Here is a 22852-nt window from a genome sequence, read left to right as displayed (position 1 = left end):
AAATACAGTAATTTTGTATATTGTTATTTCTATTGTATTTCTCACTAGGTTACTGTAGTACATGTTAGTGCCGTTGCCAAAAATGCAGCAGATGACAAACTTCGTGTCAGTTTACGTCGTTTTGCTGACACCTACAATTCTCCAGCTACTGTTGTCATGGTTACCAGTGATGTCAATTTTTCCAATGACCTTCATGACCTCAGGCACAGACACATGTTCACGGTTATACTGGTGCACAACAGAAATGCATCTGATGCACTCAAGTACACAGCACACACTACAGTGATGTTTGATGATTTTGTGAGAGATATTCCAACTAGAGGAGAAGATGCGGTTAGTGTTTGAGTGTTTATAATCCTTCTGGAAAATCAAAGCCAATTTGTCCCTTGTCAGTAATAATAGTAACAGAAGATACCTGTATAAAAAGGCCACCTCTTTGCATTTCTCTTTAGTATGTACATGTTAAGTCCTCAAAAACTTTTAATGATGAATTGCACAAGTTCTTGAAATATAGCTCATTCTTGACCTGCTAAAAATACCACAAAACCATTCAAATTTCTGACACTTCCATACATTTTCTTGTGAAGCCATAAAACTGTATTGGACCCTGTTTTCAAACTTGTTATGGAGTCAAGCCGCACATGTGTGCTCTTGACACCTGTGCTATTGATAGCTCAAATGCTATTTTGAAAAAGAATTCACTTTTGTTTCTTACAGCCTGTTTACACTAGCCATCTAGTTCGAACTATCTCTAGCGATTTCCAAGTCAGTGTATACGCGTACCGTATTGAACCGAACTGTGTCGAACCGCTCTGAAATGGACCTGTTAGGGATGTGGGTCTGGTTCGATCTAGTTTGCTCTACTCACCCAGTATAAACAGTTGTGAACCTGCAGTTCGATTTGGCTCTAATAAGCACGGAGAACTACAGTTAAAATGGCGACTGTAATGACAAAATGAAGTAACAGCAAAGTATTTAGGGTACGATACAGAAGGACAACCTCAAGAACAACAAAAGGACTCTGGTCCGCATGCGAATGAATAGTTGACCAACTCCACAGAATTGAGAGGTTGTTACCAACGCCAAAAACTTTATCATGCCTACTAACCTTACGATAACAGAGCGCACAAATCCTTTAACTCCATCAACAATCTCTACTTCGATGAAAATTATGATTGTGGGTTTAAGTTTTTTTGGTGATTGGAGCGGGCTTGGCCTTTGCAGTATAAACGTGGCTAAAAAATTGATCTGGATCGAATTGAAGCGATCTCGTCCAGAGCGACCTGTAGTGTAAACAGGCTGTTAGTACAGTGGATCCTCAGTTATCCGAACAGCTTTGTTCTTATAGTTTGCCAAAAGTGTTCAGATAAGTGAATTTGTTCGGATAACTGAAGCCTATTGATTTATATACAGAGCTTCGTTCAACTACTCTAATAGAACAGTCATTTACTCTAATAGAATGCACACTGATGGCAAAATACTCTAATAGAACAGTCACATTTGGCGTTCGGACAATCGAGGTGTTCGGATAACCGAAGTCCGGATAAGCGAGGATCCACTGTAGTTACTCAGCTCAATGTCTACTTATTATAAAACAGCCAACTTTATTTCCCGGAGGGTGTCCTTTAAACCTCTTAATGGTTTAGGGTACGAAATGCCATAGGTGACCGACTTGTAAGCAGGTCACACTAAACAGTTTAATGTAGATAGTGGTAAATTAAAATAGAAGCTAGCTTTTACCAGTTATTGCTGCCTTGAGGTTTAATTTTATTTGTATTGCAGGCAATGAGGTTGAGTTTTGGTGTTAAAGTGACAGGGTTCTCCTCAGCTTTGTCTCGGTACAAGGTGCGGGACAAGTTGCTCCATCTGTCAGAGAATTGTGGAGGCTTCATCAGAGATGTGAGTGACATTAAGAGTGGAGCAGCTCGCATCCGCTTCAGGACGTATGATGCTGCAGCGAGGTAAGTACCAATCTGTTGTGGAACCAGTTAATGTGGATACTAGAAGATACCTGCATAATCAGAGACTTAGTTAAGGTCCTAAATTAGTATGTAAACTGACTTGGAAAATCATAACACCTTGATAATCATGACACCTTGATAATCATGACACCTTGATAATCATGACACTTTAATTACAAGCTTTCCATATTATACAGGGTCGTTTAAATGATGAGAAAATATTTCTTACAGAGCTCAGCGCAGGATCGATGGTGCCAACATGTTTGGTTATCCGCTAACTGCAGTCTTGGAACAACCACAGCAACCACAAGGCCGTCCTCAACCAATGTCATGGAAAGTCAATGATCATCCACTGCTACCTCCTCCACAGCAGCTACAGCCACACCCATTCCAGTCACGCCCACACCCTCCTCTACCACCACATACAAACATACCCAACAACTACAACTTGGCTTCAACCTTCCCACCTGCCAACTTCAATCCTCTGAACACCAGTAATCCCGTGTTGTTGCCTCAGTATCCTAAACTCCCTCCTTCCCCAATGAACAAGGCTGGTCCACCAATTATGCCTAGTCCACCGAGGATTACAGCTGGAGTTCCTGCTGAGATGTACCTTCCTCGGCCCAAGCCTCCTCCACCTCAACCTGTCCATGTTCCAAACTCTCTTTTGGGCATGCCTCCCCCTGGGGCATTTATGACACAGCAGCATCGTCAGCCACCCCCACCATTCTTACCACCTGCTCACCATGTTCCTGATCATGATATAATCATAGTTGGTGGGAAGGGACGAATTGTTATTAATGGGATCAAGGGGGTCAAGGACAAGACATTAATACCTGTACTGTTTAGCAAACTTACTGGAGAAGTAGTCAAGCTGTGTATGATGGCATCTGTGATGGTGAGTGAACTATTCTAGAGTTCCTATGGATACATATACATGAAATTGACAAGGAGAAAACATCTTCACTGCCTGGCAGACTCCTGTAAGCATTCGAGCGTTAATCGGATGGCTGCAGGTTCGAGGCTGCCCAGGTTCAGGCATGTGTTGTAAAGTCTTAGTAAAAAAAATAATGATAAATTTTGTAAATGAAACTTTGGGGCCAAGAATTGTGTCTCCGTTTTTACTGTATTAAATTTGTTATCCTTTCAAAGATAAGAATTACTTCATACCTACTTGAGTCAGTCTCTATTATTTATTAAGTCTTAAGGAAAAAAAAGTTTATTAGTAGGGTAAACTATGGACCAAAACATGGTCACTATGATGAGGTGGTCTTATTAATGAGTAATAAGTAAGGTATCTGAGCATGCACACATCAAGTTGAGGGGATAATCTTATCAAGAGTTCATAATATATATATACATTTAGAATAATGTTATGCAATAGTCATCATCACCAAAGGTGTTAACTTGCTTCAAGAGCTATTAGGGCCTTGAAGTGCTTGTAGGTCTTCGCTTTGGTATATCAATGCCTATCAACAAGTATTTCATGGGGAAGCCATGTGTTGGAGTTTACTGAAATTATACTAAAACAAGTACACAGAAAAATTTGGAATTTTCAACTAGAGTAGGGACCACAGCACATCGATAAAAAGTACTGAAACAAGTTGGAGTAGTGCACGATATTAAATCACAGTAAAACAATAAGAAGTGTTATATCCCTACTGTGCTCAATATCGATGTGTTGTGGTCCCTACTCTAGTTGAAAATTCCAAATTTTCTGTGTACTTGTTTGTTTACTTTTTTTTTGTAAAATAATTATTATGACTGGTGAACCCACGCATACCACATCTGAAATAGCACTGTCCACATGCTATCGCCAAATCGACACTTCACTGTCAGCAAAGATGAATGGGACACAAAGGAGGACACTGGTAAGTCCATGCATTGTACGTACTGTGGTGTGCCAAAAGGCACCTGTCGGGCTGAAGCGATGTCGAACAGTGAAAAAATCAAGCCCATGGCCTTAGCTGTTATCGAGTTACGCTTGTCTGAAGGCATCAGTCAGTCAGTCACTAGAAAATTCTGTTAAATAAACATTTTTTTTTAATTCCGTAGCAACTTGTTGAAAGCATTTCGGGTTGATCTGAAAGCTTGTTTGGGCTTAGTTTTACCTAACCAATACTGCCTCATCGTCATCAGGGGGAAATTAAGGCTGTTTTTTGGGTGATGTTATTTCGTGGGCCACACCTACTCCTTTGTGGTTTCTACTATACACTACTACCGTAGTGTATGATATTAGTTATGTTGCACAATTATTACATGGTGCGTTTTGAAGGGGTAATACAGGTGTCGGATATTCTCCTAAATATATATATATATATATGTATTATGAACTTTTGATCATATGTATCATGTTTCCTTTAGATTGACCAAGACTTGACCATTTACTGGCACAACTCAATGGAATACCTTATAGTGGTTACTGTGGACCTGTTGAAAACCTGTCAGGTGATGCAGGTGAGCCCCTCTCCCTCTGACATCCTGCACAATCACGTTGCTAGCCGTGCACTGCTCAAGAGGAGCTGTGATGTGTTGTTAGGACAATTCCGGTCTGAGCAGTTACCATGGCTGGTGCGACCATGTACCTGGTCCCAGCTTCAAGAGGAGAGCATCCAGATCAGGTAATGGTGTGTGTGATGTGTTTATACACTGGAACTTGTTAATGTGGACACTTGAGGATATCTACATGACAGACACTTAATTAAGGTCCCAAAGAATCCCTTTGTACGAAAATTAGGGTACCTTGATAATCATGACACTAAATTTATTGGTCCCCCCAAGGTGTCCATATTACACTGGAACCTATCTACACTTTGTTATTACACGTGTTGTGTACAGTAGACGTAATTTTGTCGAGATATAATCTTCAAATAAACATGAATCACATCACTCACACAGAAGGTGGTTTAGAAGTTGGGCACAGTCCTACAGTATTGGGGTAGTCTGAGGTAACAAGTATGTTATAATGTTTTGATTATCAATGGTAGATTGAGAATAATACCAAAGCACTGACTGTTCTATTAAACTATTTTTACACTGATATCACTAATGAGCGTATCAAAGCATGGGACACAGGTTGAGAGGAGACCTTTAAGGAATGGGCCCCAGGCCATTTGCCCGTGACTCTGTGCCTGTCCATATAGTAATACAAGTTGTAGATGATATTACATTATTGGTATGGATGATAGGATCATGTAACAATGCCAGATCTCTTGCTAAGTACATTGTATCTTAGTAGAGTAATGATGTTATTTTCTTCAGGTCTAAAGTTATTGAGATACTGAAACAACAAGAGTTTGGCTGGACTAGCTGGACTACCTTACAACTACAGTACAATATGTTGGTGAAGGGTAGGATGATCGTTGCCGACCAGGTCAACATGTGTTGTCAAGGAGCAGTGGAGCTACAGGGCAGCAACATGGCTACGATGATTGCTATTCTGTCAGAGATGAGTCCTAATGTTGGGGTGACTGCTGAACCATCCATCCCTCGGAGGTTTATTAGAATGGTGAAGAAGTACCCCCAAGGAGTGCGCTTGTTGAAGTACGATTATATATAATAGCTATAGATACGTTTGTAGTAGTATTCTTCTCTTGTAAGTCCCTCTTTTACAAATCTATCTGTAATCTAATACCTCTGAAGATTCCATCCTACTACAACACCACTTCAAGACCAACAAGGAGTTACCATGAGATGCACTACATTTTACCCCCCTCATCTACTGACCCTTACAGGTTTAGTTTTTTTCCCCCCAATACAATCCGTGATTGGAACAATCTCTTCTTCTGGATCATTGAATCAGATTCCCTTGAATCATTTGTAGCAAACTTGAACCAATACATGTAACTTAAGTCTCTTTAAATGTGTATGTATGTATGTATCTATTGTGTGGTGTGTGGTGTGTAATTCTTCTTTGGGCTGGTCCCCTGGACAAATCAGCAAATGCTGCCTGTCCAGTAATAAATTCAAATTCAACTATATAATAGTATGAACTTTGAACTTTAAAGAGAGACAAAAGGTTTGTACTTTGCCACAAAATAATAAGCATGGGAAGTCTTGATGGGTTAACACCTAGTAATTATTCTTTAATGCTATCACTATAGTTTGGTGGGCATGTATTGGAAGGAATATGGACCCTTACCGATAGACAAGGCTAGTGGCAGGAAGTTGCTGGACTTGTTGTTGAGACAGAGACAGAAGGGGTTTATGGTGGATGGTAACCTTAGTGATTGGTGTAGTGTGATGACTAGGGTAGTGGATGGTAGCAAACAGTCTGGTGAGCCAGTTGTGTGTGCAGTGTGTGAATTGCTATAACACTTCTAATAATTATGTTTTGGGTAACAGCAAAAAATTGAAGTAATTAATTGTAATTTTTTCTCATTGTATTATTGCAGGTACAGAGTTACCACTTTACCCAACCCTGCAGCAGTTGTTTGAAGAGTTCAGGACATTACTGCTCAATACTTCTTATCATAGTATTCCATTAGAGTAAGTTGTTAGTAACTAATATAAGAGTGTGACCTAACTGTGTTCTAGTGTAGGGACAATAGTGTTAATATCAGTAAGTTTGTTCCAATAAAATAAAGCCCTTTCATATGAAGCTCTGTTTAATTACTAATAGAGCATATATACACACTAACATTAATAAAATAATTAAGTTGACAAAATACTCTAATAAAGCAGTCACTTATTCAGCTTGCCTAATGGAGGTATCCTACTGTACTATGAGTAGAGTATAGTTCTATTAATACTGCTCAAATACTTCAGTCCATGGACTTTACCCTCAATAATGTCACAGACATAAACAGCTCACCATGTTAGTGTGTGGGTGTACTAACAACTCCTCAGTATAACCATAAAAATATTTAACAAAGTTTAGATGAAAGTACAACTGAAGTACAAAGTAGATGATGTGAGAGGTCTGTACCATATTGAAATTCAGTTTTCCAGAGAAGATGTCTTAGATGTCATCACACATCACATGATCTCATAGTTCAACCCAACACTTCAGTATCAACAACTCCAGCATATCGTGTGGCTTAGGAAGTCAGTGCTTTATTACCATATTTTTAAAATTATGAAAGTGATAAAAGAATTTGAAAATATTTGGTACCAATTCCAGGTGCCATATAGTATGACACACATGACATCACAACATGTGTGTTGAACAAGTGTTCATAGCATTTGAGAAAGCCCTAAGCCAAGTATGTGCCCATCTATCACTATCATAAAGAAGCCCCGCTTGATTTAACAAACTGTGTGTGGTCATTCCATTGTTTCCCTCTCTATGCAGTCAGTTCCAGCCGTCCTACCAGAAGCACTTCAAGAGAAGTTTCCGTACCTCCAACTATGGCAAGGACAAGATGAGGGACCTACTGGTAGAGTGTCCTCACTTAAAACTGATTAATGACACTGTCTACCTGACTGGGTCTGAGGGGTCAGCTCATGTGAGGCCTTCTATTACCATGGCTACATCCAACCTGTTGTCATCTAGTTCATCTGAATCAGGTAACATCAGTAAACCATACATGAAGTAATTGCTTCTATAAAAATAGTTCACAATGTCTGTAGCTGTATAGTTGGTTACTGGACAGTAATAATCCTTTACTAATATATAAATGGAGCCTCTGTAATCTGATGCTCAAAAATTGTAACATTAGTGAAGAAGTTCAATTGTCAACTGAGTTAGTGTTTCAGAAAATCTTATTGGTACAGTAACTGTTAGGTACAACAAACCCGAAAGACTTGGGAATTTACTCCACTGATATAGGACACAAAAGAACCTCCATAATAAGGACTGGTCCCAACTGGTCTAGTTCTACTTCTAAAAGAGGAAACTCTGTAGTGCAGCAAAAACTAGCTAACAATCTTTGGTTGTCCACTACAGAGGGATTTTACTGTACTTTGTACAGAGGTGTTGGATTAATATTTCTGACATGTCTCTGTGTAACTATAGCTATACACAAATACCATTTGATATTTCCCAATCCTAGACTGTAAACTTTAACGGTTTCTTAAGTGGAGTAATTAAACTGACCATTGTGTCATAATGTCTACTTGTACTATATCTGTTTATGTAAATCATTTTAAGTAACGATTACTAGACACTGTTTTTGAGGCAAAAATCGATGGCTCCCATATAAGAAAATGAAACTTTCTGTAATTGTATACAACTGAAGATGAGTTGCCTATACTAATAATAGCCAGTTCAAGAGCAGGAGTAAAGGGACTGGATTAACTCTTCAGTAACAGTGAGTAACTGGAGTTTAGTTTATGGCTCTTTACCTTCCAGCTATAAAGCGACATTACTATAATCAACGAACAACACATCACAGCTTCCTTATTTTTGCCAGCGTTCTTCAGTTTGTAACTCAGTCTTGCCTCACACATTTTTGTGATTATATAGAAAATGTGACATCAAATGAATACCATCTGTAACACAGTGGAAACCCTGCAGACACTCCACAACAATGTAATAAAGGGGTTTACCTCTGTAAGAGGTAAAGAAACATTTAAAGTAGGGCTGTGTGATAGTAACGATAGTATGATTATTGTGACACCCATGATAAAGGTGATGAATTTTCTATTATTGATGTCTCAAGATAACAGCAAATCTCTGTTGACTATTGTATATTAAAAGATGATACTCTTATGAGTGAGGTCACAATCAGCTGTGGCAATGCACTGAAAAAAAAAGCGATTTTTTCAAGAGATACTAGTAATTACACAAAACTGTGCTTATAAAACTACTTCATAACAATATTTCACCATCGAGATAATATCATTTATCATGATAAAATGTTTTTTGTTATCAAAACTATCAAAATGTAGGTTTTCATTATTCCATACCTGTTGAGACCAAAAATTAGTCAATATTAAGGACAGTTTTTCTGTAGAGTCTGAAAGGAGTCCACTAACTAATTAGTTACTGCCTTAATTTCCACCAGATGCTGATTTCTCAGAGCTACACAAGTCCATTAAACAAATCCTGGCTACTGCTCCTGATGGAAAGATATTGTTGAGGTAATGTTAGATAATAATTTGTATGGTGAAGAGTATCTAACTGACCCCAGTATAACCTGTACAAACACACTGTCCCCAGTATAACCTGTACAAACACACTGTCCCTAGTATAGCCTGTACAAACACACTGTCCCCAGTATAACCTGTACAAACACACTGTCCCTAGTATAGCCTGTACAAACACACTGTCCCTAGTATAACCTGTACAAACACACTGTCCCTAGTATAGCCTGTACAAACACACTTTGATCAAATTTATGCTTCTACTGGTGATAGAGAACTGTTGATACTCTCTCCCATACATTAATATCAATCCTGAGTAAACGTTATGTTATATTATTCTAGTGATTTGCAGTCGCGTCTGAAGGCAGACAGGTTGGTCACTAATGTAGGCTACACCTCTCAGTTGCTGGAAGAGTGTCCATTTCTGAAGGTGTGTTGTCTTATTTTATGTGTGTGTGCATGTGTGTAGAACTTTCTACTGTCTCCTTATTTCATTATGTATTGATGAAGTTGTTATACTATTCTTGGGGCCTGTTGAGTCAGATAGTTTCAGCACCAAACTTAGCAGTAGAGCTGTGTGATTGTGATCATAATCAATTACTGCTCAGTAATCACAATTGTGACATATGATTGCATTCTGTATATTCTGAGCTATGTATGTGCCTTGTTTAAACAGTTACTTGCTTAAGTTTAATAATTTGGACTCTTGACAGTAGATTATTAGGAGAACGTACTACTGATTAATTCTAAGTTTGATATCATGGGTTAGTGCTGCAGTCAATTAATTGATATAATAACACTGACTGTACATAACACTGACTGTACATAACACTGACTGTACATAACACTGACTGTACATAACACTGACTGTACATAACACTGGCTGTACAGTAGTGGCAGTTTAGTGTAAACTTCCCAACTTACATTACACAGTCATAGTAATAAGTAAGGTAGTGTTTATGACAGTAGTACAAGTCACTAGGTAGTTGTCCATAATGTAGCAGCTATTAGTCTCAGACTACTATGGATGATATCCACATTGACATTTTTTGATGATTTGTTGGTGTCACAAAACAAGATGGCCATGCTAGTGTGGAGATTTTGTACAGGAAGATATTGGTTGAGGTAGTGTTTCCCTATAATAGCATTTATAAATTTGATAAAGGTTGAAGGTGAAGCGTACACAATATAATGCAATTTGAGAATTTGTGTACACATTTAAGAATTTTAGTTTGCTTTCCTCATCGGAATCCATTTCAATACTTGTAGTGCTTCTTACCTTTATTATCTTCTGGATCCATGTGTAAACAACAACGAACCATTTTATTTCCAATACTACATGCCAAAGTCTCTGAAGCCCGTACACTAACACGGCCATTTTGTCAATTATGACATCACGTTTCATCATTTCGGAATTGTCCATTGCATGAGCAGATTAAAACCTGTATAGCAAGAAGGCAGAATTTTGACAATGAAATTCTGTTGAATACTGTGGTGACTTGACTCCCAGATAACTTTCCCTAAAGACCTTTACAGCCAGGGAAATATCATGTACTGTCTGTAGTGAAGTATGTAGTATTACTATGGTTACTAGGTGGAAGATACCAAAGAAGGCAAGATGGTGGCATGGTCAGAGAAATGGCTAGCTGAAAGGAAGAAGGCATTTGCTGCAGAGTGCAAGGAGATACTCAGTAAAAGCAAGAACAACGAAATGGATGTGAAGAAGTTTGCTGAAGAATTTTGCCGCGTTTTCAAACGCCAGTTGGTCTGCGCGGACTATGGAAGCAAAAAAATCGTGAATATGTTGGAAAGCATACCAGATGTAAAGGTGCGCCATTGTATGTACTGTAATAAATAGCATATAAATTACATGACATATCAAGTGGCGTTGGTGGTGTAATGGTTAGCATTGCTGCCTTCCAAGCAGTAGATCTGGGTTCGATTCCCGGCCAACGCACACTTTTTTTTTTCGTTTCACAAACCTTTTGGTGACATATTTTTTTTTTTTCTATGTTTGTTTTTAGCTGAGTAGACTCTATCTAGTTTTGTGTATTTCTTTTATTTATCTGGTCAAATTGTTTTAGACACCAATCTCATTTTAGGTGACTACAGTTGATAACCAGACTACTATCAAGCTGACTGAAGATGGTAAGTGTGACTTTTTGGGCCTCAATAATGTCATGAAAGTACATCTTGGCTGTGTTTGGGACCTACTTACTATAATGAGGTAGTGCCTTTGGCTACTGTAATGAGGTGGTCACCAAGTTAGATTATCTGTGGAATTGTTACTGAATATAATCACTGTTCTTTCTAGAATCCAATCTTCCTAGCATGTCACTACTGAAGCTACAATTGGAGGAGTACCTTTGGAGTTGTCCTGATCACATTTGTACACTGGTGAAGTTAAGGCCAAACTTTGAGTCAGCAACAAGCTACAAGCTTGACTACTCTGCCTATGGCTATTCTAAACTAACTTACATGCTGGAGGCTATGAGTGATACCATAAAGGTACTACAATACCAAATGTATTTTTAATCTTTAGGATATATACCTACATAATCCAGATACTTAGTTAAGGCCCCAAAGTGTTCCTTAGTAAATAAACTGTTTAGGTTAGTCAGTGTGTGTGTTTGGTGCTGTGATGAGGTCCGCAGGGGTCCAGAATTTGTTGAAATGAGGACACAAAGTTGTAGTTTCAGTTTGACTGGGTAACAGTTATTCTGTGCAGCAACTTGACAAAATGCACGCTCTGAGCACCACAATACTCTATACCACATGCAGTGTATACAAGATTTCATGTAGTAACATTATGAACTCTTGGCTAGTAATCGGTACACACTGGAATATTATACAAGCCTATTCACAGGAGCCATGTGTTTGGGTTATTTTTTTATACAAGCTGCTTACAAAATAAACTCTCCTATGACCTACTTATTAGGCAACAAGCTAGTGTTCCTAAGTTTTTATTGAGATAACTTTTCTACGGATATATTATCATGAGATAATTTGATGACTTTAGCAGAACTGAAAGTACCAAGATAGTAGCTGTATTAGTAGACAGCCAACTAGAGTTATTGTCATAAGACCCACACAAGCTGTCTGAGCAGAAAAGGAGCCAGTTGTCTTTTTGAAATAACATTTTAGAAAGGGAGCCTGGCAGTATAAATGTTGGTTAGTCTATCCAACATGAAGTTTAGAAACTTTCTTCATAGTATTTATGTGTGGAAAAGGTGTGCTAACTGCCTGTGTATAAACACACTGAAGTTCACCATTGATCAAATTAATGCCTTTGATTTGAGCTGAAGCCTTGGTAGTCACTAAGGTGTTAGGATAATACAGTATATTTGCTGAGTGTATTTCAGATCCTTATTTATAGTAGGATGAACTAAATGGAAGATTCCCATAGCCACACTTAAAACTATGTTATGAAGACTATAGTACCGTATAGAGGGAAACTTTGGCTGGGAGAAAACTTTGGCAATTTTCACAATTTGCTACAAATTTGTCAAAGTTTAACCTGCCAATTACTCATAGTGCTGAGATTAGCATCTTCATAGCTAAAGATTGAGCTTGAATTCACCTTGCCAAATGCAATTTAGCTTGCTATTCGCACAAGTTTACTCCTGCCAAAGTTTCCCTGTGTATGGTAGTTCAATATACAAACCTGGTTACTGCTAGAAGACCTTCATGAAAATCCATCTCATCAGTTTCTCGTTAACCCTTTAAGGACCAAAAATTGTGTGCATAGTCTACCCTGAAAGCCCACACGTTTTATAATTATTGCGCATTTAGTGTTTTAAAAAAATATAATAAGTTTATAGCATTGACAAAGCCCCTACAAATGCTCAATTGTATAACAAATTATACTAAAAGACTCGCCTGACAATAATAAACAACATTATCTAACTTACCAAAGTGTAGAACCAATGTCTTAAAAGCACTAAGGTGAGTTTCAAACACTTACACGTGACCGATTTCTTCGTGACACAATCAATAAAAACAGTCCACCATTTTAGTTTTTTAAAACCGCATCACGTGATCTTGTATATCAAATTATTTGCCTCTAAATAGTGAGCACTCTGAGCTTTATTTGAAGTTAATACGATGAACACAGCCAAAGTTATGGAGCGATTTCTACAAGGTTAGTTTTATTGTTGTGTAAATATTAAATGTTTGTACTTTGTTAGGAATTTTACACAGGCTTAGTTTTGCGTGATAAGTTGGCCTTATATATCAAAAGAATCGCTTATGAATGGCAAATACAATGGCCCCTGTTTCGATCTAATAGCTTCATTTGTTGCGGAGTTATAGCTCTTTGTTTACTGCCAATAATCTTGGACGTAATATTACGGCGCTGGTCTTTCAAGCAATACCTACTTTGGACGTAATATTACGGCAGCCTCCTTAAAGGGTTAAGTGCTTTAACAAAAGAAGTACATTACTTTAATAATGTGCTTACACCAACAGGTGTACACTAACATGTGTACACTAACATGTGTACACTAACATGTGTACACTAACATGTGTACACTAACATGTGTACACCAAACACAATCTAAACATCTGGCAATCTCACTGTTTGGTTCCAAACATAACTATGCAATTAAGGTAATATTTTAAAGTAATGTTTAAAATGCTTAATGCCCCTATATTAATGAGACATACTGTTTAGCTGTTGTCTTCCACTGCACAGCTCACTGGAGATGGTCCTAATCGTCTGGTGATGTTGCAGCCATTGAGGAAGTTTGCATGTGAGGTTCGTCGAGTACTGGCAAACTATCCTAGTGGTTTATTGTTCAGTACCTTTGCCTCTGACTTCCGGAGTTGTTTGGGGTATGAGTGTATTGTTGGACACTATGGTAGCTATACCAAACTGGTCCAAGTGTTTGAAGGGATTCCTGATACAGCTAAGGTGTGTCTGTCTTTCCATTGCATGTGTCTGTTTGTGTGTCTGTTTGTCTAAAACTAATTCACTTTACTCATCAGATTGTTGGTGAAGCTCTAGCTAGGAAGGTTCATCTTTGCCACTCAGAAATCACCGACAAAACCATCATAGGTACAACAATAATAACTAATAGCTCATAATAAGGGACTCCCTAGTGATGTGTGCAATACTCTTGACTATTGCAATACAGCTATTTAGTGTATTAATATGGTATCATAGAAATATAATGGACTGGTCTTGAGCTATACTTGTTTACTTGTGTGTTTTGAGATTGTTGTCATAAAGAGCTTACCCATTTCAAAGGTAAAATTGTCTTCATGCAGTCTGTTCAGAAACTATTCCTTTATAGAGAGGTTAAATGTGTATTGTCCTTAATTTAGACTGTAAATAACTGGGAACTGCCTTAGCACTTGGCTCATTGTATACAATAGTATACACTACTGTTATTCTACATCTCTTGTACTCCCTTATTGTGAGCTCTTGGTTGTTTTGACTGTACATACTTCACTGTTGCAGAACCAATCCAAGCTGCTGCAGCTGCTGCAGTGTCTATGCCAGTCAAACTGGGTCCTGTGGCATGGAACACTTTAGTGTTGTTGTCTTCAAGTGATGATCACAGGATAAGATTGGGGGACCTAGCCGGCCATTACAATAATGCATGCTCTCGTCAACTAAAGTTAAACGACTATGGATACAGTAGCATGGAGAAATTCCTTTTGGCTATTCCAAAAATTCAGGTCAGCTAAAACATACACACACACACACACACCTATCATAGCATAGCATCGCTTGCAGAACTTATAGTATGATGCTACAAAGCCCCGTAGGACAAAATATACACTGGAACCTGTTAAGTACATCCAGTAGTAGCATTGATTATAACTAAAATCATTGTATGATCTGTTACTTTCAGTAGGTAGTATGATTGTGTCTAATAAAAATATGATTTTTGTTAATTCATGTGTGCTTGTCCTACTTCCTGATAAAATGATGGAAAACAAAACCCACAATCAAATTACCTTCTACACTTACAACGCTGTTACAGGTGAAGGAGGTTGGAGCTCACAAATATGTCACTAGTTCCCTACCAATACTGTTCACAAGAGATGCCATTGCAGTTATGATATGGAGTGAAAACTACTCACTGAAGTGGAATGAGTTCTTGTTTACTTATGAAGCATTCACTGGTGAACCATTTGCCCTAAAGATGTACGGGTCAGACCTCAACCAGATGTTGTTGAGCTGTGAACCATGGATATTGGTAAGTAATTCAACAAGACAACTTAGATGGTTCATACTCCTCTACAGTGTTTTGTCTATTAGAAATATGCCAAATTATGTAGATATATTTTAGGGCCACAGTTCTAGCAGATTTTCATGGTTACTTGGTTGTCCATCTCTACTAGACAGATGCTAACAGCATCCTTGAGGGAGAGCCTGATAGCATTGTGTACAAGACACATGAGTACAACAGTTATATTCACAATGATATGAAGTATTGTGAATGTGAACAGGCTGGCTATCAATTTTAATTTCTACCCAGAAGCAATATTGAGTTGTCATTTGCAGTCAGAAAATACATACACTATATACATTTATGACCATGTTTATGAGCTTCTTCAGATATGTGTCAACCAAACATGTAGGTAGTTGTGCTGAGTCAGCAGCCAAGTAGAGAAATTGTGAAGGAATTTATAGGAATTATGAGAATTAGCCCTAAAAACTAGCATGATGAATTAACAGTGTGGTAACATATGCTCACACCAGTCTGATCAGTAAATGTTTCACTACTGATTGTTGTTTTTGTTGTTGTTGTTGTTGTAGACTGATATAGATGGCATGAACGTGAGCTTGAGACTGCCACCTTTTGCTACTAAGGATGAATTTATTGAAGCAGGTGTGTCTGTGTGTGTGTCGTCTGTCTGTCTGTCCTACTCTGTAGTAGTGTGTGTATGTGTGTGTGTGTGTATAGCAAGTGTACAATAACAGTGAACGATTCTCTCTCCAGTCAACAATTCTAATGTTAAACTGAAGATGGTTACTAATGATGGATTAGCAGCAGGCAAAGATTATCGACGTTTGATTTCGGAGACTAAACGACTGCTGTTGATGTCACCAACATATTCACTGACACTGCAAGCAATTGTGGAATACTTTGTTGACAATAATGACCCTCTATGTAAATCTGTCGATGAGCTACGCCATATCCTGGCAACCACCACACACAGTTTGATTGTAAGAGCATATATTCCTCATTTTGTGTTTTTATAGCACAAAGATCAAAGTGCTATTATTTCCATACAGCATTGCATACAGAAAATACAGCACTGTTGATCATGTGCATAACATTTTAAATTTCCAGAACGATGCTATCTGTTTGTTATATGACCAAACTAATTTTGCAGATCCAGTCACATATTAACCAATATTCACAGCGCAGTGATTTGTTATTGTAAGAAATTTGTGAGGCTCTCAATTAGTTGCACTTGATTAGTTGATGTACTTTCTTGCCTGAGGCATAAACAAACAAGCTGTGACAATTTACACAAAAGGACAAATGTCCTAATTCTTTTGTGTAGGTAGTGAGGTAGTTGACAAATCATTGGCAGCTGCTGATGTCATAAAAACATTTTTAAATAAATATAATTATTGATGTTTGTACCTGAATAAGAAGTGTATTAATCCTTGTCATCCACCATAGGTCACAGACTCTACATCTGTTGCAGTAGAAATTGAGGCTCGCAAGAAGAAGCTGTCCAAGGACTTGCTGTATTTGTTTAACGAGTGCAATGTATGGAAGCTGAGCTTATTAGAACTAGCTGACTGGTACGAGCAGTGCTTCTTGCAACCCCTGGAAGCACACTTGTATGGCTGTAATAGTGTTGCTGAGCTGGTCAAGTGCAAGCACATTAATCAAATCTTGGAGGTGTGTTGCTTGGCAACCCTTGGGGGACATTGTTGTATGTGTATAATCATTAGTGGGATAGAGGTTCTAATTAAAGCACAAAAGAAAATAATCTTAAAATGAGCTGCTACATTACATTTCAGAGCAATTTAACACAATCTGTATTATTCATATAGTTGGATGGTACTGGGAATTGTTGTGTGTTAACTTACGCTGGCAAGCTCAACATACTGGCAGCACAAATGGCTGAGATGGTCTTCACCTACAGGAACCAGTGGGTGCTAATTGACTGTGTGGACACTTATCAGAGGTACTTTGGCACCACCCTGGAGTTGAGCAGGCTGGGATTGTGTAGTATTGAGGAGCTGCTGAATAAGCCAACCTTCAAAATGATTGTTGGGGTGAGTCATTTGTCATTGTAAACATTTGATAAGTAGAATGTATATTGTGGACACCTTGGTACCTAGTGAAGTGTCCTGATTATCCAAGTGTTTTGATTTCAGAGATTCTGTATTGTTCCATTAGCATCATGTTGTAGACATGTTTACTGATCACTTGTTCTTGTTATACTGTACAGAATGATGGTGGGGTACTGAAGTTAAAGTCACCAGCCTTGTTCACCGAGTCATTACGTCACTTACTCACCCTTTATGATGGTAAACTACAACTGGACCAACTACCAGACCTTTTCAAGCAGTCCTTCGGCCAACAGGGGCTGATCGCAGAGGACACTAAAATCCAAGAATGGCTGACCAAGGGAAGTGTTCTTTCTGTGGCCTCACAAGTTGTCCACCTCAATAATAATCAATGGATTGTCTGGGCACCGGGTGCATACAAGTATCCAAGACGTCATAACATCCAAACCATTTCACAACACTTGCCAGTATCAGACAAGGGAAGATTTGCTGGTAGCCATGTTGTTACCTTACCATCTGCTGTTAATGACTATTCCCATATTTTACATGGAAATCAGGTCACAATGGACAGCAGCAGTAGCAGCAAGCTTCCTATTACCTTGTCTCCTTCTCCTGGGAAGAAGGCTGGCAGTGGCAGAATGAAAATGGCCATCAAGTTTCCTTCCCCGAGAGCCAAAGATGATCTGCCCCCTGCATTGATCGACTCAGATGAAGAACACTGAGCACTGCTAATTTCATTAAGGGTTACTGTTTTAATTCAGGCTGGTGATTTTTATGGTCATGTTTTCTAATAATCAGTGTAATTTTTTTAATTGCCACAATTTACAATGAAACTAAAAAAGGGTAAAATAGTTTGTATGCATCAAGTAGTGCAGCGTCAATTAGAACATCCTAGAACTGCATGTCTTCATCAGTTGACTACAAGTGAAGAATTACAATAACTTCACAAGTTCATAACAGTATGGTGGTTACCTTCTTGTATTTGTCTAATTCAGCGTCTAATTCTTCAGCAGTCACGGTGGGCTTGTTGCCACGTCCTCTGCCTCCACGGCCACCACCTCCACGTCCACCCCTTCCACCACGGCCTCTGCCACCTCGTCCACCACCACCAGAACTGTTACCAGCAATGAGTAAACATTTTAACTGAACAAGAACAGACTTACAATGAAGACCTCCTTTGCTGGCCGCCATTTTGTTGGGTAAAGGATACACCAACCAACTCTATGTTCATAGCTCGGCCTGTAAAAACAAGTATTACATATAACAAACCCTCTTATTGTGACCAGGTACAAAGAGAAGTACAACAAACTGTAGAACAGTGTAGTTCAGCCACAAATGTACCAAATGCTCTGTTGTTAAACTGTCACCGACACAAAAGTGTTGGCCTATTGTCATCTTCAATGAACTAATAATTATACTCAAGAGTATATAATGGGGAGGGAATGTTGAACTACACTATATGCTGTGAAAAATGAGCCCGTAATTACCATGGCATTGTTCAAAGGACTCAGTGATTTGTGTTGATTGGTGACTAATTATAAGTGCAGTGGGTGCACTTTGTACATGTGACTACTGAGTGAAACAATGGTGTACTCGAGAAAAGTAAGGCATATTACGCAGAGGACCTTGCCATACAAAGAGAAAGATACAAGCAGCTAACCTGGAAAACAAACATTAGTTTCATCATGGTTGAGCGAGGTTGAGATTTTGATATTTCATCATGGTTGCCATCCCATGCCTCACTTTTGACAGTTCTACTAATTAAAGTGACACATCTAGATGGAATTTCAGCTATTGTGCTTCCATACAGACCACCCAGTCAAAACATTTAAGGTGTTAAATCTGAGCAATCAACAGCAGTCAGGTTTACAAGAAACAAAAGTATGCTGGTCACTTTATGGGCTCATTTATCACAGCCTATAGTGCAGTTCGACACTCTCCCTTCCCATTATATACTCTTGTTGTACCATATAGCTTAAATATCTTGAGACAAATTTTTCAAGGTTGAGCACTATTACCTAATTTAAAATTTCCGTGGTTTTGCAACCAATCCCAAACTATATGGAGGTCTACAGATATTTTAAGGATAAAATTTTTGCTGTTAACCAAAATCAGAAAAAAAAGCAAGTACAAGCATGATGAAGAACATGGTATATTGTTACAAGAGATAACTGCTTGCAAAAAAGGTCCAATGTATTTCATGGACTGGACTTGTGCACTAAGCTGGAACCAGATTTAAAACAATAATACAGGCATTATTCATCTCTTGCAACACTGGAGACAACACTATCAAGCTACAACTACTGGTACTGCTCTTCCTTACAAGTCAATGAAGTACCGTACAGTGGGAAATTTTCGAGGGAATGAAGACTTTTGTGAAACTGTAAAAGTAAGATTTTCGCCTTTTTAAATTCATATAAGTCTAGAACACGATTTTGTTAAGGTAATAGCTATGTGTATAAACCTAAACATATCTTTTCACAAAGCTATCACGTTAGAAAATTGTAAGGTGATCGGGCTATGCAAATATATTGGTTCATCACTACAGCCCTAACACTAGTGCTGAGTACTAAAGCAACAAGGAAAACATCTACACTACAACAATAGCCTCTATAACTGCTATTACTAGTGTACTCTAATTAATTAGTGCGTGCACTAGTTTGTTGACTTGTAAGGAAGAGCAGTACCGGGGGGGGGGAGGACAGGACCACGTGCACTACAGAACACTAACAAAAACATTTATTTTAAACGTAGTTGTACTACCTGTTGAAATTAATAGATCGTACAAAAAACGATTGTAATCATTGATGACCACTGTGAAAGTCGTCACCGCCACACACCGTCATCGTTGTAAGCCTAATTACTTCATAACGGCAGCGTTTTTCCAATCGTGAATCACACCATTGCACACAACAAACTAAGTAGAACTAGAATATGTATTAATCCCCGTTGATCCCCTCCCTCTACTTTTTGTACAGGATATATTCAGCTCACGTAAAATACTTTAGTAGTTGCACAGGGTTATTACGTATTCATGTGGGCTTGTCCCCCCCCAAGCAGTACCAGCAGTTGTAGCTCAATAGTGGTGTCTCCAGTGTTGCAAGGGATGGATAATGCCTGGATTATTGTTTAAAAGCTGTTTCCAGCTTAATGCACAAATCCAGTCTGCGAAATACATTAGGCCTGTTACAAGCACTGTTTTGTGACCCTCAAAAGCATCCCATTATTGTTATACCAATAAGAGACCATACCCAAACTACTAGTACGGTAGGTCTGTGTAACCATCACATTATTACAAGTGGTGCTCAAACTCATTTGGTTGATTTGATACACACTGTACCTCAAAAAAGAAATCTTGATATTAGCAAGTGAATTACCAATTAGTGTATGGTCTGCCTGTTTACTATGTTCTGCTCACAAGTGCTGAGTAGGCTTTTACTTTACACTCTGCCAATTCAGGCTTTCTTACTGACAGTCAAGAAGTGTTGATAAAATCAATTGAAAAACACTTCACAGTTTCAATAGTTCATAAACAAGTCCAAGAAACTTAACAATGATTTACCAATAGCAAGCTAATACCATGGAATCCATAGTGTCCTATAACATACTAGCATGTCTATCGCAATGTTAATTGGTAGTGGAATGGCTGAAAGGACCATTCAGGGGACAGGGTCAACTTACCGTCTAATGGTACGTTATTATATTGCTTCATTGCTCGCACAGCGTCAGCCCTTCTCTCATAAATGATATTAGCTGTTCCCAAGGATCGGCCACTCTTATCATAGTGGATGAATGCCTTTCGAAGTGCTCCAAATTCACCAAACAGCTCCTGAAAACAAACACAAGTAGATTACATGCTGACATATTCTATTTACTGCACACCAAAAGTGGTTTGTTAGCCAGGATTATTATACCACTCATGCATCCAAAAAATTGGTAATTAGCTTTGCAATTATGACTATTAACTTGTTTACATTGGCCCATAATGAAAGCAATTTATCATAAACACACATCAAGCTTTGTGTCAGATGTAATGTAAAATTTTGACTCCATTATATTTAACAACACTTTTAACCTGATAACTCAGGAAGGAAAAACGGTAAAATAAAACAACTGCAAATAGGCCATCATCCCTTCTGCCTTAAACCCACTGACTGATGGAATACAAGAAAAAGCCTGCCAAAGAACTTCTTTTATGAAGCAAAGTATGTCCTCTACAAACAATATTTGAAACTACGAACACATGTACCCCACTATAGTATGTTCGCGTTCAGCTGAATCCTCAAAAACATTTAATAACTCTTGGATGCAATTACACACGATCTTGAAATTTGGCTCATTTGCAGTACTGCTTGATCCCCTAAAAATATTTCAAAATCTTGTTGTTCAAATGTCTGACAATATTTACAGCCAATCAAAATTTTCACAATACATTTCCTATGGAGAAGCCATATAAGTATAGTGTCCATTAGAGCCCTTTCCTGAACTTGTAATGGAGCCAAACCGTACGTGTCTGCTGTTGACACCTTTGATGTTACCAATGATCATCTGGTTGGCAGAAATGTTAACTCTGTTGAGAAAAAATCCACTTAAACTTTTTAGCTGTTTTTCAGGGTTCAGCTCAACGTGAACATACTATAGTGACCCCCAAAGCATTACACATGTACTTTCAGCCATGTTGATGGATTAAACTAACAGAATATGTTGTTTAAACCCATTTAGTTGCTTAACCAAAGTTTCTATATAGTGCCCACCAACATTTTAATGATGCCTACCTGTATATCGTTGTCAGACACCCCATAGTCGAGGTTTGATATCAATAACTTGGCAGGAGCAGCAGCACCCATGCCTGCTGAGCGCCCTGACTGGAATTTGTCGTGCTCCCATTTTCCACCGGGGACTTGCTGTGTCGGCTGAAGGAGAAACCATTTCAATGAAGACTGCAAGGCTTGTAATATAGATGGTAGACTGGCATTGAGCAAATGACAAGACACTTCACATTTAACTGTAGGCTCTAAATTTCTACTAATTAACAAAGAAAAGTCCAGGAAAATCTTCCAGAGCTGCTTTAGCGCTAACTCTGTAGAGCTTCCATTGCACCATACAAATGGCGCCTACATGTGCTAGGGTTTTCTTTACAACCCTATTGCATTTTTTGAACATATTTTATAGCCATCACTTTTAGCACAACGAAAGGGAACGAACTCTTGTAAAGCCGCCGCGACCTCCTCTTCCACGGCCGCCTCTTCGTCCTCTGCCGCCGAATCCTCCTCCCCGGCCGAATCCACCGCCACCACCGCCGAATCCTCTTCCTCTTCTTCCGCGACCACGACCTCCCCTGCCGCCTCGTTTAGATTTGATTATATCATCCAACGGTCTATCCACCATATCCGCCATCTTGTGTAATCTTGCTTTACCGGATCTGCTTTTCTTAAGAAATTTTCCCCACTGAAAATTGTCAAGACAAGTACACAGTTCCTTTCTTTAACGGTTAGTTGTTTCTGCTCAACACTGTTTCGATACTACACAAACTTTCAGACCTCCACGCACTCTTCCACGCACAAGACTACTACGCATGCGTGGCACGTGAGCAGCCAGG

At 38.7% G+C, this 22852-nt stretch overlaps 2 protein-coding genes and 1 non-coding gene across 6 annotated transcripts in view; 2 read left to right on the top strand and 1 right to left on the bottom strand.

Moving 5' to 3' along the window:
• The window catches only part of LOC136251413 (meiosis regulator and mRNA stability factor 1-like), a 23222-nt gene extending 5118 nt beyond the window's left edge, over positions 1–18104 (top strand). For 2 of the 4 annotated variants that reach the window (XM_066043856.1, XM_066043858.1), the window contains 22 exons: positions 49–333; positions 1783–1961; positions 2193–2859; positions 4326–4582; positions 5223–5504; positions 6065–6246; positions 6356–6449; positions 7255–7469; positions 8909–8984; positions 9330–9417; positions 10582–10815; positions 11090–11135; positions 11302–11495; positions 13681–13899; positions 13974–14043; positions 14449–14669; positions 14978–15193; positions 15757–15829; positions 15941–16167; positions 16634–16858; positions 17014–17238; positions 17415–18104. In XM_066043856.1, coding sequence (XP_065899928.1) covers positions 49–333; positions 1783–1961; positions 2193–2859; positions 4326–4582; positions 5223–5504; positions 6065–6246; positions 6356–6449; positions 7255–7469; positions 8909–8984; positions 9330–9417; positions 10582–10815; positions 11090–11135; positions 11302–11495; positions 13681–13899; positions 13974–14043; positions 14449–14669; positions 14978–15193; positions 15757–15829; positions 15941–16167; positions 16634–16858; positions 17014–17238; positions 17415–17975 — 4836 coding nt within the window. In that variant the 3' untranslated portion in view covers positions 17976–18104. The other 2 variants (XM_066043857.1, XM_066043859.1) reach the window with 2 other exon arrangements.
• On the top strand, positions 10873–10944 carry Trnag-ucc (transfer RNA glycine (anticodon UCC)). Its single transcript has one exon. It is a non-coding gene; the product is annotated as a tRNA-Gly (tRNA).
• LOC136251414 (THO complex subunit 4-like) lies at positions 18037–22852 on the bottom strand. Its single transcript, XM_066043861.1, has 6 exons — positions 22459–22852; positions 22029–22166; positions 20935–21082; positions 18417–18492; positions 18226–18367; positions 18037–18171 (listed from the first exon to the last, which is right to left on the bottom strand). Exons 1-6 carry the CDS (start codon positions 22648–22650, stop codon positions 18145–18147), a joined length of 723 nt encoding a protein of 240 aa, XP_065899933.1. The 5' UTR covers positions 22651–22852; the 3' UTR covers positions 18037–18144.

Source organism: Dysidea avara, chromosome 3 (assembly GCF_963678975.1).
Source record: "Dysidea avara chromosome 3, odDysAvar1.4, whole genome shotgun sequence".
Taxonomy (NCBI): Eukaryota; Metazoa; Porifera; class Demospongiae; order Dictyoceratida; family Dysideidae; genus Dysidea; species Dysidea avara.
Note: the sequence above shows the minus strand (reverse complement) of the source record. Positions and strands in the feature narration are given on the sequence as shown.

Coding starts and splice junctions, on each gene's coding strand:
- LOC136251414 (XM_066043861.1), bottom strand. CDS start 22,650: ATGGCGGATATGGTGGATAGACCGTTGGATGATATAATCAAATCTAAA. Junction 21,083..22,028: donor TGTCTGACAACGATATACAG/GTAGGCATCATT, acceptor GTTTGTTTTCAG/GAGCTGTTTGGTGAATTTGG. Junction 18,493..20,934: donor TAATAACGTACCATTAGACG/GTAAGTTGACCC, acceptor TTGTTTTTACAG/GCCGAGCTATGAACATAGAG.